Genomic DNA, 19,649 nt, shown 5'->3' with positions numbered 1-19,649 from the left:
TTATTATATAGAAATCTATCCCAATCCAAAATATTTGAGGATTGTTGCCTCCTTAGTCTAAAAGGAGATACAATGAACAGATTCTTTAACCCTATTTAAAGACTGTTGCCAGCCACATGGCTGCCCACTCATGATGAAGTCAGCAGCCAAGATGGAGGAAGACCATGTGATTGCTGTTTAAAATTAAACAATAGTTACATGCACACATACACACAGTCGGATCCAACTTTCATTCATACCCATAAGTCACATACATGTCCATATAATACACACACACACACACACACACGCACACACACACACACGCACACACACACACACACATATATATCCATTTTTAACATAAACATTTTTCAATGAAGAATCATCATCTATTTTTAAAATGAAGAAAACCAGAATTAACATATTATGGTTAAATCCCACTTATATCTTACAGTTTTCCTTCACAGTCAGCATAGTTCACATCCCCTCTGACCTACAACGTACCATTTACCTGCAGGTCAGGCCCTTCCCTCCGTCTGCTCTTCTGGTTCAGCCTGACATAGACAGATTCCTTTCTTCCCATTCCTATCATTATCCCAATCTTACACCTTCTCTTGCTTTCCAGACAACATACAAATTTCTACCAAAGTTCTTTTTCTTGTGGTTTCTTCCCAGCAGTTTAGAAAATTGCATAGGTATAACATTTCAAACAAGAATAGAAATATATAGATATATGCATATATCATAACAAAAAACTTATTTTTGCATTCATATATTAAAAACCTGTATCAATGTGAAACATTTCAGATTAGCAGAAGTTTTTCTTATCTTAATCAATAATAATTTGTAATCAATTCTCTTAAATGATGACAAGTATTTGTGACCCATTGAACTCAAATCACCAGAATCCATGTATTGTTTCTTTTTCTGTGGAGGCAAAAGCATAATTTTTTCCAAAACATCAGAGTATGCAGGCTGGTAATTCAACATTTTTTCTCAAGCAGTATCAGGACAGAGAAGGGTTATAGTGGGTTAAAGTTGGAAGTTGCTGGCCAGCAGAAGAGACCTTGAGGTTATCACAGTGAAGAACTTGGCTTGGAAAGGAAAGGAGGTACAGAGTGTGTCCTTGGCTGCCAGTGTTCCTGAAAAAAAAATTGTTAACTTTTCTGACTATAGTAATTAACAATTAACATCAGATTCTCTTTTCGACGTTTGTTCAGCTTGCCAATAGTAGGAACGAACTCCGTGACACTTCATCTGCACTGCAGGCCTGATAGTAAGGGACCTTATGGAGGGAGGCAGCCCTTGCCATACCTCTCTCTCCTTCTCTTCCAGGAAAACGAGAAAGATTGGTAGACAGAAACAAGTAACACTGACAGACATAAGTACTGGTACATCAGCACTGAGACAATGGCCTCACTCGCTGTCAACGAGTCCCGTCTAACAGATGACTTCTCTTGCAGTACATAAGCCACACCTGGCAGGAGCTACCTGCTTATCTCAGTTCAGTCAGGGGATTCAGTCCCCTCAAATACATGGAACAGAATAGTAGCATAGTAACAGTCAGAACACAGATCAAGACAAAGAGTGCTCACATTTACATTTACCAGCTGCAGTGAACAGATCTGAAAGTGAGACATTGGGCTAACGGTTTGCGAACACGACCCGCTTAATCTCTCCAGATGAACCAGTCATAGTCAGGAATGGAGGTGGGGGAGAATCTTGAGGTGTGAGAGAATCTTTATTATAACACTTAGCAGCCTCTTCCTCTAATTCTGCCATATTGCCAAAATCTAACTGGTCATCGTCATCAAATAACTTTGTAAAAGCATCCACATAAAGCCGTCTCTCTGACAGAGTAGAATGTTTAGTTTCAGTTTTTACTGCATTCAGGAAAAACTTTATGCCTTTCAGGATGGAGGTCTAAGTTGTCCTGAATGAGTGTCTAGAGACTGAAAATATCTGTTGTAAGTTTTTCTGGACAATGCTTATCATAATACTGCTATATCTTAACTCCAATACATTCTACAATTTCTAAAAATTTACACAACTTCTTACATCCTACCTTAGTACCTCTAGCCTTTAAAATATCTTTAAGTAAATTTACAAACAGCTGTTTTCTATTTCCTTGGCCCATACTTATTTTTACACTTACTCATGAATTTTTTACCGCGCGTCTGCTTTTTTATTTACACTTATTACTTTTACTCTCGAGTTAACTCACCACAGCTTCCACTTTTATTGAGTGCACTCCTTTTTCTTCTGTGGTGTCCGTCACGGACTCCTCCGTACCCGCCCCACATTGGGCACCACTTGTCGGGCCTGCCGACAGTCAGCTGGGTAGCTGGGTTATTGGTGAAATTATTAAGGCCACTCCACATAGTTAAAAGGGAGATTTATTTAGTGGCGTAACTTACAAATGAAGGGATAGATAGGTTGCAGGGTCTGGGAAAGATGCAACGCAGTCCAGCGGTGTTCTCTGGAGAACTCTGCTCAGTCTACCTCCAGCGTCCAGGGTCCAGGAATCAAGCAAAGACGGTGCATCTGGATCTCAGGTCTTCCAGGTCCTCTCTTGGCTCTGCCTTGTAGGCGTGACAGTTACTGAAGCCTCAATGGGGGTTGGAACTTCCAGATCAAGGTTGGAATGGCTACCCACTACATCTCCCCCTTTTGTCTAAATAAGAAGGTTCTAACCTAATACAAGACTATATACAAAGGAATGATTATCAAATATTGTCCAGGAATAATGAGGGATAATGACCTAGATAAAATGGAACTACAACCAATGTGAACAATATCAAGCAAGAAACACATACTAAAATTCAGAGAAATCTAGAGTGTAGGTAAATGGCATGTTACAAAGATCATTCCAAAAGGTGTCCTATCCTAAAGAACCTGAATCTAATACTTAATATGATCTATCTAAGATATTATATATATACTAAGCTGTAACTATAACTGCTCGTCTTCAATCCCATTAAAGACATGAGAAGGAATATAATGGTACCTGAGAAATGGTAGATGGATGTAAGCAACTTTCGGGAATCTTGCAAGAGTAGACCAAGACAGCTGGCAGCCTGGACAGTCACCTAATGTTTCTTAGCATTGTTGGTGCATTCAAATTGGCTATAGGCCTAGAGTATCTGACAGATCATTTTCAGAAGCAGGAATTCTGAAAGACCATCTTACCCTGTCTTGGCAGAGTACAGTGGTCACTTTCCTTGTGTCCCACTTGTCCAGAAAGGACAGCATTCATACTGTCAACAGTCGAGGCAAAGGCAGTTCTTTGCCCAGTAGGCCATTTTGTGTCAAGAAGAAGACAAACTTCCAAATAAAAATGTCTTAGAAGCCCAACATTCTCTCGGGATCAAATTGGTGCTGCCAGGAGCAATTGTGTCTCATGTCAATAGAATTCTAAGTTATTTAAATGCCATATTCTCTAGGTCTATGAAGTGTTTGAAGATTACCTGTCCATCTGACCTATGTATCTATAAATCTGGATAACCTAACTAGTATAACTATAGAGATGACAAGCATAGGTGACTATAAATCTATAAGTCTTATCTACCTAAATAACCTAAGGACTAAGGCTACATGTAAACAAGGTAAACAGTCTATAAGCAAATGTACAGTAAAGAACAATGACTTCAAAATTGTGAAAATACACAAAATATTTATGACAGAGGTAGGAATGTATAGTGCAATATGCAATATGACAATAATCTTAAATATATATCATTATACAGAATATCCTAAACAGAAGTAGAACATACATACAGTATGGCAGATATAAATTTACATTTGTATCAATATACAAATATTTCAAATAAGAGTAGAAATATATGTACATTATAACAAATATAGTTCTGTATTTGTATCAATATACAAATTATCTTAAACAGGAATATAAAAATAGTTTACATTTGTATCAACATATAAGAATCTATAACAGTGCAAATTATCTAAGGCTACTATTTTACTAAATTTGTTTACTAGTATATACAATAATCTACCATAATATCTTATACCTATCCCGATTTTGCTGGTCTGGGGCTAAACTTGCCGTGGAACTGAGACTGGATTAGCTCCTTTTCAGGAGAGGAAGGGTTTTTCCTGGTTTTATGGAACTCTGAAGGCGATAAACTGCAGCTTCAAGCACCCACCAGCCAGGGAGGAAGCTGAGGGCAGGAGCCACCCAGGCCTTTGGAATTTGCCCCACATTGGGCACCAGATATTGGTGAAATTATTAAGGCCACTCCACGTAGTTAAAAGGGAGATTTATTTAGTGGCGTAACTTACAAATGAAGGGATAGGTAGGTTGCAGGGTCTGGGAAAGACACAACGCAGTCCAGCGGTGTTCTCTGGAGAACTCTGCTCAGTCTACCTCCAGCGTCCAGGGTCCAGGAATCAAGCAAAGACAGTGCATCTGGATCTCAGGTCTTCCAGGTCCTCTCTTGGCTCCACCTTGTAGGTGTGACAGTTACTGAAGCCTCAATGGGGGTTGGAACTTCCAGATCAAGGTTGAAATGGCTACCCACTACACTGGGTAGAGGCGTGCGGATTGAAGAGACAATGAAGAAGACAGAAAAGAGTCAAGAGGTCTTCCAGTCAATGCCAGACAGACCCAAGTTTATTCACAGTCAGCTTATATACAGTTTTGAAGGACAGAGGTAGAACAATGCACAGCACAGGCATTCAACCACTATCTATCCTGCCTTGCATCAAGGAGCAGGCAGTTTCATTTTCTATCTCAATGTACCTATGGCTGGCATCAGCAGCCTACATCTAGCTAGATAGTGCGCTCCTTCTTGTGGGCTAATCAGGACTTTCTCACAGTCCTTCAAGGAGGCTCTGTGAGCTAATCAGAACTTTCTCACAGCCTTGGAGCAAACAAGCTTGAACTCTATTGACTCAGAATAGACTTCAGATTCAAACTGGGAAACTGAGTCAGTTGTGGGTTCCCACAACTACTCTAGAGTGTTGTCACTCTGGATCACAGTAACTTGTATGTTGTCCTCGTGCTCTATGGTCACCTAAATGTCGCACCCAGAGGACTCCAGTCCTTATCTATGTGGGAACCTCACAGCCTAGTTCCTTATAGCCACAAAGGGTTCATGTGTGTTATGAATCAAAAGGAGAAAGGGTATTGGCCTAGCCAGTTGCTCTTATGAGGGACATGTCAAGATGGTGCCCAGGCTTCTGTCCTCAGTGAGCATGGCAGGACTCTCCAGGATCCATGGCACCAAGGCCTGCACTATGGAAACCCTGCTGCTACTGTTTTGATTTGCACATGACCCCATGTGTCCCTGTCATTGTCATGGGGTTGTCTGAGTAGTCCTGACTGTGTGGACTCTCAGGGGCCGGAGGCTCACAGGAGCTGCTCAGTCTCAGGTACTCTAGTGTGGCTGAACACACGGTGGGGCTTGAGTATTTGTTCTAATGCCTTTGTGTTTGGTTCCCTCAGAGACGCCCCTGACCCTGGCTGCCCAGCTCAGTGACTCCATGGAGGTCATCAAAGCTCTCAGAAATGGGGGTGCACATCTGGACTTCCGTGCCAGGGATGGCATGACCGCCCTTCACAAGGCTGCCCGGACGAGGAACCAGGTTGCCCTGAAGGTGGGTCCTTCATCTGGTCCCCTGAGCTGTCCTCACAATGGCTTCCTCCCCAGGGAACCATGAATCCTGCCCCCACTGGGTCTCAGAAGGGCAGTTGAGTGTCAGGCTCTCCTGCCCCCTCTGTGGTATAGATGCTTCTAGGACTCCGTGCTGTAAGCCACCTTATCCCCTCTACTCCACAGAAAAGCTCATGTTTCCAACAAATGAGTTGGTGCTAAACCTTGTTGCTGTCCCTCAGAGGAGGCCTCAAATCCATTAGTACGGACAGCCCTGATGCCCCCTGCATTGTATGTCTGGGAGCCAGGCAGCTGTGCCCACTCGCGTCTTCTCCTGAACTTCCATGTGGCACATGCTCTATACCCATCTTCCTCATGACTGCCTCCCCACCCGCTTTTCCCATGCCTACCTTTTCAGGCCCATCTCCCTCCATGCCCATCTTCTCGGGTCCATCTTCCCAACCCTTTTTCCCATGCCCATCTTCCCATGTCCGTCTCCTCAGGTCCATCTTCCCTCTCTTCCCCACACCCATCTTCCCAACACCACTTTTCACCATGGTCAGGCAGCATTCACCCCATCTTCCTTTCTTCCTTAGTTCCACATCCTCTTTCCCATGTCTTTGCTCCTAGCCCTGTCTGGCAGTGTGTGCAGCACTGTCCAGAGAGAATGTGCCTCCCAGCCTGCTCTCCATCCGAGCCCGATGAGGAGGCCAGACCTCTGGCTGCAGGTTGATCTGAGATGGGGGCTTTCTTCTCATTTCTGCCCTCCCCACTTTACCTAGGCCGTACCTTCCTACAGACCTCTGGGAAGACCTGACCCTACTCCAGAGGCTCACTACCCCTTGACTCACTGCGATCCCGCTGTCCTGTGTGTTACTTCAGATGTGCAGCCTTGATGGCTGTCCACAGCTGTCTTCCGGGACACAGGGTTCTAGGCACCGGCAGGAACCTGTCGAGGAGCCGCAGTTACAGACTGTCTCTCCTCTGGGTGCCGGCCATTCCTGCATCCCTGAACATCACCTGTCACTTCCAGCTGGCAGTTAGGACTCTCCAGTTTTGTGTGTGTCAGGGGGAGCATCAGGTGTCCAGGCACGACCCAGCTTGGCCTGTGGGAAAGCTGTGTCTTCAATCCTAATGCGTCTTCAATTCATCCCATGTAGGAGACCAGTGACAACTTTCCATTCTTTCCCTAGACCCTGCTGGAGCTGGGCGCCTCCCCGGATTACAAGGACAGCTATGGGCTCACGCCGCTGTATCACACAGCCATTGTGGGGGGCGACCCTTACTGCTGTGAGCTCCTTCTCCATGAGCATGCCTCCGTGTGCTGCAAGGACGAGAATGGCTGGCACGAGATCCACCAGGTATGGCTGTGCCTCTGCTCGCTACACCCACCGCTGAGCTCTCCCTGTGCTGCCAGCCAGACCCAGACCACAGAGTGACCGAGCATCAGGCCCCTTCTGGTATCTTAGATGATATACCCAAGGTCCTAAAAAGTTTATGTTAGTCATCAGCATTTATATGCTGACACATTTACCTAGAGATGGCTGTTTCCCACTTTGCAGGAGAAACAAGGGGATCATGTGAGGCTGCTGTGTCTACAGCACGTCACCTAGAATCAGGGAGGAGCTGAGGGTGTGCATCCCTCCCCATGGCCGATGAGCTCTCCAGGCCTTGACATCCTAGGAACATGGCAAAGAAAGTACCAGGTGACCCAGGACGAGGCCTGATTTCCTTGCACAGAGCATGAGGTTTTCAGACTTTACTTTGTAACCATGAAGCTGGGCGGTGTGATACCTATGACCTTATAACCATGGGGCCAGGAGGTGTGACACCCAGTAGTACCCTAGCAAGAAACAAAATCGACCTGATAGTTCTAGAAGGGCAGCCTCTCATGAGCCAGGTGCAGGAAGAAAGGGTCCGAGTTCAAGGCTGCGGCCTGGACACAAGCCATTAACGGCCCCCAGACAGGGAAGCCTGTATTTCTGGGAACGATGGAGCTGTCTGGTTGGAGCTATGCCAACATGGCTGCACCCAGAAGGCTATTGGAAGGAATGTTGAGTCATCCAAAGCTAGCGTTTATAGACTGGAAGTCAAGGCCTTTGATCTGGTTGGAGGAGGGGTCTGGGTGGGTGGGTAGGCAGGAAGGCCAGGGGAGAGAGCCTGAGATAGTCTCTTATTGGCGTTGATATGGCAATTGTCTATCACGGTTCTTAGTTCCTCCATCAGTCTCTCAATACCTGTGCCACCTTCCACACATACCCCTCCTAGAAGGAGGGGTTGCATGCCCACCCAGAGCGGTTCAGGGCTGAGGGCTGTGGACTGTAACCGAGAGCGAAGCAGGACCTGCAGGACCTGCCCTCATCTGGCCTGCCTCTTGTAGAGTCAATTCTGGATTGTGGAGCCCCATAGCCTGGACAAGGCCCCATGCCTGCATGGAGTGAATGGGACTCTTGGATACTGCTGCTGGAACCCCAAGCCTACACTGGGTGGGGACCTCAGAGCAGAAAATATAATGACCATCTGGTCCGTGTCCTGATGTGGGGCTGACTGCCACTCCTGTGCTTGCTTTATGAAGGACAAACTTTCTCTGTGACAGACTGCTGGGACGTGGTACCAGGTGCTGACCCAAATCACTCTAGGACCTGCTCTGACACTGTTCTCTAAGATAGGATGGAGTTAAACCAGTAGCCTTTAGGGAAAGAGGTGACCCTCCACATGAGCTGGAGACTGTCCACTCAGCAGAGGCTCTTTGTGGGAAGCCTGAGGTACACAGAAAAACCCCAGCTCTACCCCAGATGCCTTTCAGGCTCCTGCTGCAGCACCAGCCCCCCACCAAGCCTCTGCCCTCCCTGCAGACCTCACCCTGGCCACTCCATCACTATGGAAACCAGCTCTTTAAAACATGATTTCAGAAAAAAAAAAAAAAACATGATTTCAGGTATTTAAATTTTCTCTCTGGGCCTCCATATATACATCTCTAAGTACAGTTATCTCTCAGGATCCTCAGGGGTCCCATCCCAGGATTTCCAAAATGCCCCAAACTGTAACACAGTGTGGCATTTACATGTAGCACACACATCGACCCAAGCATGTTCAGTCATCTGAAGGCGACTCATTATTTTCCATTTTGTTTTTGCTTGTATTTCTGAGACAAGGTCTCAGTCCCGTGGCCTAGGGTATCCTGGAACTCAATGCATAGTCCAAGATAGCCTTGAACTTTAGGCAATCCTCCTAGACAGCTTCCCAGGGCTAGGATTACAGGCATGATTTATAGTAACCTGGATGGCGTGAGTTCTCTGAGAACAGTGACCCTACCATGTTTAAGGACAAGAAGAAAAGGAAGTCCATGTGTGTTTGGTACAGATGCTAATTTTCCCCAACTATTTCTATTCATGTCTGTAGAATCCATGGGTGACAGAGCTCATGGACACAGGGAACAGGCTATGTACATACATGTGTTCCCTAGAAGCTCTGTCTCTTTAGAGAACCCTAACTTTTACAGCCCCGAGAAGTAGTGTAGGCTCTTGTCTACCTGCTTCCCTCTTTCCTTTCAATTCTTCCTGCTTCTTCTTGATGACCTGGGCTGGGGTGATGGGTAGCCTTCAGCAGTTGCTCAGTCCTGGCTCTCTTGGCCCTTCTGCGGCAGTATTGGGCAGGGTTGATGGTAGCTTCCCGCTCAGCGGTCTCCTTGGACTGGCCCCTACCCGTGCACATACTTGTTTGTATCTGCAGTACTGCAGAAGCTTCGTGGGGCTCCCGGCCTGTGCTCCCTCACCATCTTCACAGCACTGCCTGGGGAGTCCACTGCCCCTCTGGTGCCTGCCCACCTATTGTTCACACAGCCAGGAATGTTACTGACAGAGCATCAGTGACATCTGTCACCCACTCAGTGTCCTGACACCAGGATGCAGTGGTGGACAGACTCTCTGATACACGAGGGAAGCTAGACAGGGAACAGACTTAAAAATCACATAACTAAGGGAATGTACATACACTCACTCACACACATGTATGTGGACAGGTAGGGAGCAGGTACGTGTGCTCTGTGTCCCCAGGTGAGAGTACTTCCTGGCCTCCAAGAGTGACCAGCAGGCACTTGTGTCCTGGAGCAGGGGATGGGTGACTGTAGCATTTCCGCCCAGCACACTTGGAGATTCTTCACACGTTTCCCTCTCCCTGCTCCCCCCACCCCTTGTCTAGCCTTCTTGCCCCTCCCTCCACCAGGTCAGCCCCTCTTCACAGTCCAGTGACATCACACTTCCATGTCTGGCCTTTTCATCTAAACCATGGGACTCTGTCCTTATCTTGGACAGCCCTTGGCGGTGGGACCCAGGCTGTCGCTGGTTTCTGGGGCCCCACAGATGCCAAGTTCCATCCTGGGTCTGGATTGAGAGCTTTTTCATTTTGTTGCCACCCAGACCCTTCAGTACCTCTGCCCCCCAGACCATGGTGCTCTGGAGACCTTGGAAGACTAAAGCTCTTGAATCCTGAATCCTGAATCCTACTGCCTTTTCTCAGCTCAGCTCCGGGGTTTGGACTGCCCTCTAGTGGTCAGTTTTAGACTAGTCTGGGAAAGCTCTGCTCTACTGAAGAACCAGTGTCTTTTCCCTCTGGCTTTTTTTTTTTTTTTTTTTTTTTTTTTGGTCTCTTTTAGCTGCAGACTGCTGTGTGTCTGTTAAACAGGTTGGCAACTGACTGACCCTGCACAGACCTGGCAGGAGTGGGAGACAGAGCCAACACCTCCTAGGTTATGCTCCTAGCCACAGTTCACACTTACCCAACCAAACACTGCCCTGCTCAGCCTCTTTATATATCCTCAAGGCAACTCCAGCAGAGTGCTTCCTGTCCCTGTCAACACGTGAGTTAGCAGGCTCAGAGAGGGTAGGTAACTTGGCTAAGGTCACAGAGCGAGCAGTTGGCTGAACAAAGTGCATTCCTGCCTTGTCTTATTCCACTGGCTTCTTCTTCATCTCACCTACAGACCTCTCAAGCAGAAACCATTCTTAATACAACAGTATTTGGGGAGGAAGAAAATGCACTGGGTGGGTGTGTTTTGTCGGGATCTACCTGAACTAGTTCTGGCCCTCTTGGAGAAGCCCCAGAGGCCCAGGATTCTGGGCTCAGGATTTAAAGTTGGTTCCTCTTTGGGTAGCACCACCGTCCATTGTAGCATCATGGTGTGTAGACATCTTTTTTCACCTGCTGGCCCCTGGAGACACTTCCTAGTAGCATACATGGCAAGTCTTTGGCCAGCTCCCTGGTGCGTCTCAGAGATGTCTCTTGGCTGTCTGTTCTGAAGCCAGGTGCCTTGTGCCTAAAATGGCTGGAGCTCTTGTTTGAATTCACATCTGCAAACTCATATCTTTTTAAAGAATTATTTTTATTTACATATGTGTGTATGTGTGTGGGCATGTGCTTGCTTGTGAGTGTAGACACACATGGAAGCCAGGAGAGGGCATCAGATCTCCTGAAGCTAGAGTTACAGGCAATTGTGAGCCACCCAACATGAGTACTAGGAACTGAACTTGGGCCCTCTGGAAGAGCAGGAAGCATTCTTAATTTTGTTTAAATAGTTATTTTTATTTTATGCATATAAGTGTTTCACTGCATGCATGTGTGCTATGTGTGTGCAGTGCCCTTAGAGGCCAGAAGAGGGCATTGGGTCCTCTGGAACTGGGGTTACAAACGGTTGTGAGCTGACATGTCAGTGCTGGGAACTGAACCCCGGGTCCTTTGGAAGAACAGGAAGCATTTTTAACTGCTGAGCCACCTTTCCAGCCCCAAACGTGTATCTTTAAAGTTTGTTCTTTAAATGCCCTTAATTCTTTTCCTTGTTCCCAGATAAATACATGTTCAATATGGACACCTGGGAAAGTACACACACAAACACCACACACACAAACACCACACACACACACACACACACACACACACACACACACACACACACACTAAAGAAACCAAACCAAATGCATTCCTACCATTCATGGGTGTCAGCTGGGACCTGGGAGTTTTCAGTTCTTTTTTCTCCCCTCTGCCAACACACATACAACCACAGTGCAGCCTGCAGTGTGCTGGGTCCAAACCAGGCAAGATCCTCAGGGAGAAGACAGCTACCTGGCCAACAGGCTAGCTCATAAAGGCTCTCACCAGCTCCCACTTACTCCCATACTCCATGAGCCTGTCTGCATCAGCAGTAGAGGGTCTTCTCCTCATACTGTCCATGGAGTGAGTTTTGCCCAGTGTGGGCAGCCTGGGATGGAAACTCCCTCATACTTCCTAGGTGGCCTGGACAAGGGCTTTGTCTCCTCAGACAATTCACAGAGCTCTTGAGACAGCTAAATGCAAGAGTATTCATGAGACACTTTCTACAGTGCCTGGATGCAGTTAGTGCTCTTACCCGTACATGACGCCCTCTCCACATGGTCATCATCTTGCCGTGTCCTATACTATGACCTCACATGGCTTTCCTCTGTGTGTCTGTGTCTTGGTCAACTCTCCCCCCCTTTTAGATTTATGTATTATATTTTATGTGTATGAGTGTTTTGCCTGCATACATGTGAATGTATATATGTATGTATGTGTGTATGTATGTGTGCATCATGTGCATGCCGTGCCTGTGGAGGCCAGAAGAGGGTGTTAGTGCTAGGTCCCCTGGAACTAGAGTTACAGATGTTTGTGAGCCACTATGTTGGTGCTGAAAATTGAACCCTGGTCCTGCAGAGGAGCAGCCAATGCTCTTAATCACTGAGGCATCTAGCCCCATTGACCAGTCTTCTTTGAAGATCCCAGGTTATGGCATAGGGCCCACGCTGGTGGCCTCATTCTCCCCTACTACCTTCCTTAGAGACCCATCTCCAAATAGTGACACTGTAACATCCTGGTTAGGACTCTGCTGGTGTCCAGGACGCTCGCTGTTCAGCCCCTGCTGCTCTATCAGTGTGGAGATTTACCACAAGTGTCCAGCAGGTGGCAGTGCTGTGCTCAGAGGAAGGCTCACTGTTTTCTTATTCATACCAAATCTAATGGTTGACAAGTGGCAGGATGGGCTGCTGGGCACAGCTGGGTTGAACCTAGTGCTCTGAGGGGCCCTTATTCTAAATACTCATACCCAGTCCTCTCTAGGGGTGTCTGAAGCAGTAGATTTGGGTGAGCTCCCAAGAACACATTTTTCTGAAATCGGGAAGACAGGAGAGTCTGTCCTGACTTTGGTTTGCTCTCTGACCTCCGTCCCCCTTGGAAGCTGCGTCCAGTAGACCCGGCACAGGACAGTCTGGCTTCTCGCCTTTGGTAACATCTGTTTCTCTGCATCAAAGAAATACCTCCCTTGTTTTAGAACTGACTACATGGCGTTTGTAAACTTAGGTATGCACACAGCCACAGGCAGATGCCCCCAGGCGGGCTTCACGCCAGACCACATTTGATTCTCACCGGATGTCTCAGCAACGTCCTTGATGGCCAGAGGGTACATCCTGAATCTGCCCTGGACCCTTTCACATGTGAGAACCTGCTGTTGTTGGGTCTGGGGTCACGCAATAATGGGGGACAAACCACCAAAGTCTATTAAACCAGAAGCAGACTTTATTCCAAAAAACCTAAAGAATGGAAATATCACCACGGGGCACAAAAGCTTATCAGCCAGCTGAGACCACAGCCAGCTTTCGGGATTCTGGGGCTGTGGCAGTTGGATGGGGGCTATGAACCTCTTTTTATAGTAAGGGGTAAGCATTAGGCATGGACAAAGAAATTTTTACAATTTTGAAGTTAAGCTTTTAGAGACAAATTGTTTTAGATTTTTGCACTTTTCCATTAACAAGGTTTTAGGGGGTTTTAGCTAAACACTATTTGTATATCCCTGCAGCCCTCCCTGACTCAGTTAATTGATGTTTGCCCAAACCTGCAGCTTCTCCTGACACAGCTGGGTTCCCATGGCGGCGGGTGGTGGGTAAGAAATAATGCGAGGCAGGTTGTCACACAGAACTCATTAAAAGTTAACTTTGGTTTCGGTAGTGCCTGGTAGGGGGTTATCGAAGAATAGCTAACTCCAGGGCTACGAAGGGCAATCTTGAGTCAAAGAAAACTGACATTCGGTTGTGGACAGAGCTGCCCATCGTAAAACACGGAAGGGCCCAGTTAAAGGTTAATCCCCTTTTTGCTGGTTGAGCTGATGGCTGTCAGTTTTCATTCCTTAAGTTTATTCCTGTATTCCTATCTTATTCCTGTATTCCTTATTCCTACATTCCTATATTCCTGTCTTATTCCTACATTCCTATCTTATTCCTATATCCCTGTCTTATTCCTGTATCCCTCTTATTCCTGTATCCCTGTCTTATTCCTGTATTCCTGTCTTATTCCTGTATTCCTGTCTTATTCCTGTATTCCTGTCTTATTCCTGTATCCCTGTCTTATTCCTGTATTCCTGTCTTATTCCTGTATTCCTGTCTTATTCCTGTATCCCTGTCTTATTCCTGTATCCCTCTTATTCCTGTATTCCTGGGCCCTACACTGTGTCCTCTGGTCTGGGGCAGCTGTTTTCTAGATTGCCTTTCTGTCTGTGGTCCTCTGCCATGTCCTGAAGACCCCCAGGTGTGCATTTAGCAGAATTGTCATCAAGCTGCTGCCACTGTGCCCTTGGCATTGTGTCCTGTGAGGTGGCCTGTGGTGACCACTTGCCATGACTAGTGGCACGCTGGTGAGTACCAGGCATCTTACACTGCTACTCCTTCCCTGTTGTAATGAACTCGTCTTTGGGGTGACCCCTGAGACCACCAGTCCAGGCTCACCTGCAGCTTTGGCTTCCACATGGCTTGTCTGTATTGATTATTGCCCTCGCCTGTGAAGACTCTCCTCCGTTTTGTCTCTATCTGTGTTCACATCAGACGGGAAAGCTACGTTTGTTCACTTTTTTTATTTATAGCGAAGTAGACTTATAGGTTTGTCTTTTCTGGCAGATATTATTGGATAACACCTGGTGTTAGTATCTGTCTAGACCTACGAGTGCCCATTTGGAATGGATCTGAATGTTGTTTAGTTGTTTTCATTGTTACTGTGACTAGACGCCTGAGAGAAGCAGTTTCAGGATCACTGTGCATGTCCTCAAACTGGAGTTTGAGGACACGCACAGTCCATCACGGGGGGTGGAGGGTGGTGGGGAGGCAGCTGGTCACATTGCAGCCACTATGGGGAAATAGAGAGATGAGCAGAACTCAGCTCACGTTCTTCTTTTGATTCAGTCCAGGCCCCCAAACCCTGGGATGGTGCCCCCCACATTTACGCCTCAATGAACCTAATGTAGAAACTCCCTCACAGACATGCCCAGAGGATTGTTTCCACGGTGGTAATAAATACCAACAAGTCTAGCCGGGCGGTGGTGGCACACGCCTTTAATCCCAGCACTCGGGAGGCAGAGGCAGGCAGATCTCTGTGAGTTCGAGGCTAGCTTGGGCTACAGAGTAAGTTCCAGGAAAGGCTCCAAAGCTACACAGAGAAACCCTGTCTCGAAAAACCAAAACCTAAATAAATAAATAAATAAATAAATAAATAAATAAATAAATAAATAAATACCAACAGTCAACAGTCAATATAAACTGTGACAGGCATATTCATATCCTTCTTTTCTGACACACAATTATCTCAGGTTGTTGTGTGATAGTTTTCTTAGGGAGACACGTCACAAACACCTATTCACTCTGACTGATAGGGACAGTGACAGATCAAAATAAGGAGACGACTGAAGTCTAACCTAGTGAATCAGTAGTTTATTGGAGTTCCAAGAGATTAGTCACAGGAGCAGGGATGACTCAAAGGCAGCTATGTCACCAAAGCTCACCCAAACCTGGGCAATGGCTCATGAAAGCTGGAACCCTGGAGCTCCCTCCCTGCACAGCTTGTAAGCAGCTTGACAGGTCAGAGAGTCTCTTCCAGGCAACTCTGCTGGTTTAAGAGCATCTCAGCAGTCCTGATTGGCTTATATGACTTTAGAGAGGGAGGGGCCTTGTGCATCTGGTCAGTTTCAGGGATATCCTGAGAATTATGAGTTGTTTACTTCCTCCCTTTAATGAACCTCCCTTTAGAATCTTCTGAGTCTTAAGGAGCTTCACCTCCAGTAGTGGAATGTCCCAATTCAGGAAATTGCCATACAACACAGGCTCCTCCTCTCCTTTTCCTGCTTCAGACCATTTCTCCAAGACCTCGCCTCTCTCTAGTGTTGCTGCTGATAACACATCTTCCTTAGCCAGAGTTAGAGGTGCATGCATACTTGTGCATGCATTTTCTCTCTCTCTCTCTCTCTCTCTCTCTCTCTCTCTCTCTCTCTCTCTCTCTCACTCACTCACTCACTCTGGGACCCTAAGGATGCCACAATCTATGATGCTTAAATGTCCTACCAAATATTGACAAGGTATAGTCAGGTATAGAGATTCATGACTGCAATCCTAACATCTAGGAGACTGAGGCCAGGGGTTGACTTTGAGTTCCAAGTCAGCCTGGGCTGCAGAGTAAGGCCTTGTATGTCTTATTTACTTTTCTATTGCTGTGACAAAATACCACGACTATGGCAACTTATAAAAGAAAGCATTTAATTGGGCTTACCATTTCAGAGAGTAAGAGTCCAAGAAGGCAGAGTGAAGGTATGGCAGCAGGAACAGCTGAGAGCTCACATCTGGATCTATAAGCAGGCCGGGGACCAGGGAGGGGCTGGGAATGTCATGAGTCTTTTGAAAACTCAAAGCCTGCCTGCAGTGACATACCTCCACCAACAAGGCCACACCTCCCAATCCTTCCCAAACACTTCCACCAACTGGGGGCCAAGTGTTCAAACATACAAGCCCATGCAGGGGGCATTCTCATTCAAATCACTACATTGTCTCAAAATAATATAAAGACATTTGCACCCCCTTCCCGAAACTCTGGATCACCCCTGTCATTTGTGACCCTATATCATGGACATGCTGTACAAATAGTTGTTCTGGTCTTTTGTTTGGGGAACAATGACAAGAAATAGAAGTCTGTGCATGTTCAGTACCAATGTGTTTATCCTGAATATTTTTTATCTGTGGCTCATGGTCTCCTCAGCTTCAGAGGGCCAGCTGCCCCCACTTCCATCTTTATTTCTCTGTATGTCAAGAACTGTGCATTCATCCAGGCATGATGGCTAACATCTCTAATCCCAGCACTTGGAAAGCAGAGGCAAGCGAGTCACCACAAGTTTAAAACCAGCCTGATTCATGTATAATGAGTTCCAGGCCAGCTAGTTCTACATAGTGAGCTCAATCTAAATCAATCAAAAGAGAATTGTGGGTTTATGCTAATACCCCATACCACAGTCTGGGAAGATGGCTCAAGAGTTAAGAGCACTGGCTGCTCTTCCAGAGGACCTGGGTTTGATTCCTGGCATCCACATGGTGGCTCACAACTGTCTATAACTCCAGTCCCAGGAGATCAGATGCCCTCTGCAGGCACGGACATCCCTATACCAAGTCAGCACCACAAGGCTGTGGCTTTTCTTGGAGTTATATTTTAGCTTCTCTCTTCAGCACAGAAAAATCAGCCCGAGTTCCTCACCTGTGCACCTGTTTGCTAAACTCTGGCTGCAGATGGTCTGCTCAACCATCCAGTATCTGTTTCCTGAGCCCTCCCTACCCACATTCCTGCATCTCCACCAGTGAGCTCTACCATAGCAACCAGGAATTATGAAGGGAAGAGGCCAGCAAAGATGACTCTTTAACGAAGTGCCCGGCAGAATGATCATCCTATGGTTATGGGTGTCTGTTCTTTTTTTTTCGTGTGTGTGTGTGTGTGTGTGTGTGTGTGTGTGTGTGTGTGTGTGTGTGTGTGTTCCTGCATTTCCAATTTTATTTGTTTCTAAACAATTAGCATGCAAATGGAAGAAACACATGAAGGGGGCCCTTGGGGACACTCTCCCCAGACTGCCCATACTCAGTGCCTCTGTTTCTTCTCTCAGTGTCCATCATATTATGACCCTTGGTGGAAGAAAAAATGGTGACAGGATTCTGAGGATGCAACTTCAAACCTCCTGAATTCAAATTACCTAGGGGAGGGGGTAATGAGTCTGGATTAATTGCTCAGTGAGCCTGTAGTAACCGAGTCCTCTTTACTGACTAGAGAGCAATTAAATTAAGCTGCTACAAAATGCTGTCTCCGCAAAGCCTTCGAGGAGAGCTGATTAGCCAAATTGTGTCTTCAGTTTAAGGAGCACAATTCCCAGCTCAAACTGGTTGAAGCAAGCAGGGGGGACAAAAAATAGGCCTCATTTAATGTCTCTGAAAAACCCCAGGGACAGTGTGAGGGTGGTGTAGCTCAGAGGAGTCCCAGCAGGGTCCTGTGGATTATTCCATGGGCCTCCCTGGCTCCTGGTCCCTCCCTCAGGTTCTTGTGGCTCTTCTCTTCCCTGCTCCCCTTGGAGTGCGAGCCCCAGCAGTTGTAAGTAAGTGCTAGCTCCAGCAGCTGTAAATGCTAGCTCCAGCAGCTGTAAGTGCTAGTCCAGCAGCTGTAAGTGCTAGCTGCAGCAGCTGTAAGTGCTAGCCCCAGCAGCTGTAAGTAAGTGCTAACTGCAGCAGCTGTAAGTGCTAGCTCCAGCAGCTGTAAGTAAGTACTAGCTCCAGCAGCTGTAAATGCTAGCTGCAGCAGCTGTAAGTGCTAGCTGCAGCAGCTGTAAGTGCTAGCTGCAGCAACTGTGTTAGCTACAGCAGCTGTAAATGCTAGCTCCAGCAGCTGTAAGCGCTAGCTCCAGCAGCTGTGCTAGCTAGCTCCAGCAGCTGTAAGTAAGTGCTAACTGCAGCAGCTGTAAGTGCTAGCTCCAGCAGCTGTAAAGAACGTTACTTTTCCAGAAGTCCTGACAGATGTCCCGGCCTCCTGAGTCTGCTTGGGCTTGGAGGATCCTCCCTGAGCCTTACCTGCCGAGATGGAGAAGCCAGCTGCGTAGCCACGGCCTGTCCTTCTGCAGGATCGGGTGCACCTGGCCATCTGAACCAACAAGAGCTGGGCAGGCAATCCCAGAGACAGGCAGGTGCTTGAGTGAAGTGGGGCCACCAGGCAGGCAGGCAGGCAGAGCATCAGTATCTCCTGTCGGATCCATCTAGCAATAGTGAGAGTGTCACAGGGGACATGGCACTATAAATGGATGTTTTTCGAGTGCTTTTAACAACCAGTCTACTTCTCCCTATCCTCTTTGCAGATTGGTTGCTTTCATTGACATTGCTGAGGTAAAGTGGACTCTGTACACTGATCAGAGACATAGTCTATTGATCCAGGGCCAATGTCATCACCCACAATGGCTTTGTCCTTGCTGTGGCAGACCTTCCTCCCCCTGCGAGGTCACTGCCTTGCAGAGGTGTCCAGTCACCTGTGCAGGGACCTCCCTGCCCCTTTGAACTGGGATGGGGTGCTGTACCTATTTTCGGGGCTCAGTGTCATGTGATCTTCGATGTTCTTGACCTCTGTGACTCATACAAACCCGTGAGAGGGACACTAGTCCCACTTAATGACAAGGACATCCATAAGCTTGAAGGTGAAGGCCAAGCTAATGGAAGGTCTGGGACCCAGTCCAAATGTGTTTGGCCTCATAGCTACCTGGGCTATAATTACCATGTCAACCCCTAGAAGGACTTGGAAGGGATGGGTCATATGGTGGGACTGCCCTACCTATGGAAGATCGGATTGCATTTAAATGCAGCAAGAAGCTGTGCTTGTGTGTGGAAGGACAAATGCAGGCCTCCTTGCACACAACACAGGGATAGGGCCCTGAGCATCTCCACAGCCATGCATAATAGCTTCCTGCCTGGGAGCATGGACCAGTAATGCAGGGCTAAGCATCCTGGCCTCTACTTTATAGAGCTCAGCCCTCATATCAGGAGAAGACCTATTTGTCTTTTGGACAATGTGTCTGTCTCTCTGAATCTGTGTGGAAAGAACTCAGCCACCTTCCAGACCCCTTGCCCAAGAGAAGAGCATAGGATCCTAACTGGCCAGGGATTCCCTCTCTCCACCCTTAGCTGGGAGCCTGGGACCTTCCCAATCTTTGGCGTTCAAGAGTGT

At 47.1% G+C, this 19,649-nt stretch overlaps 1 protein-coding gene across 7 annotated transcripts in view; it reads left to right on the top strand.

The window, feature by feature from the left end:
- Positions 1-19,649, top strand: part of Shank2 (SH3 and multiple ankyrin repeat domains 2) — a 445,086-nt gene that overhangs the window by 74,879 nt on the left and 350,558 nt on the right. For all 7 annotated transcript variants that reach the window (XM_052712831.1, XM_052712826.1, XM_052712828.1 and 4 more), the window contains exons 6-7: positions 5,447-5,598; positions 6,788-6,955. In XM_052712831.1, the coding sequence (XP_052568791.1) occupies positions 5,447-5,598; positions 6,788-6,955 (320 nt within the window). The remainder of the gene's footprint in view (positions 1-5,446; positions 5,599-6,787; positions 6,956-19,649) is intronic.

The sequence above is a fragment of the Peromyscus californicus genome, unplaced genomic scaffold, assembly GCF_007827085.1.
Source record: "Peromyscus californicus insignis strain IS unplaced genomic scaffold, ASM782708v3 Scaffold_4__1_contigs__length_199733344, whole genome shotgun sequence".
Classification (NCBI taxonomy): domain Eukaryota; kingdom Metazoa; phylum Chordata; class Mammalia; order Rodentia; family Cricetidae; genus Peromyscus; species Peromyscus californicus.
Note: the sequence above shows the minus strand (reverse complement) of the source record. Positions and strands in the feature narration are given on the sequence as shown.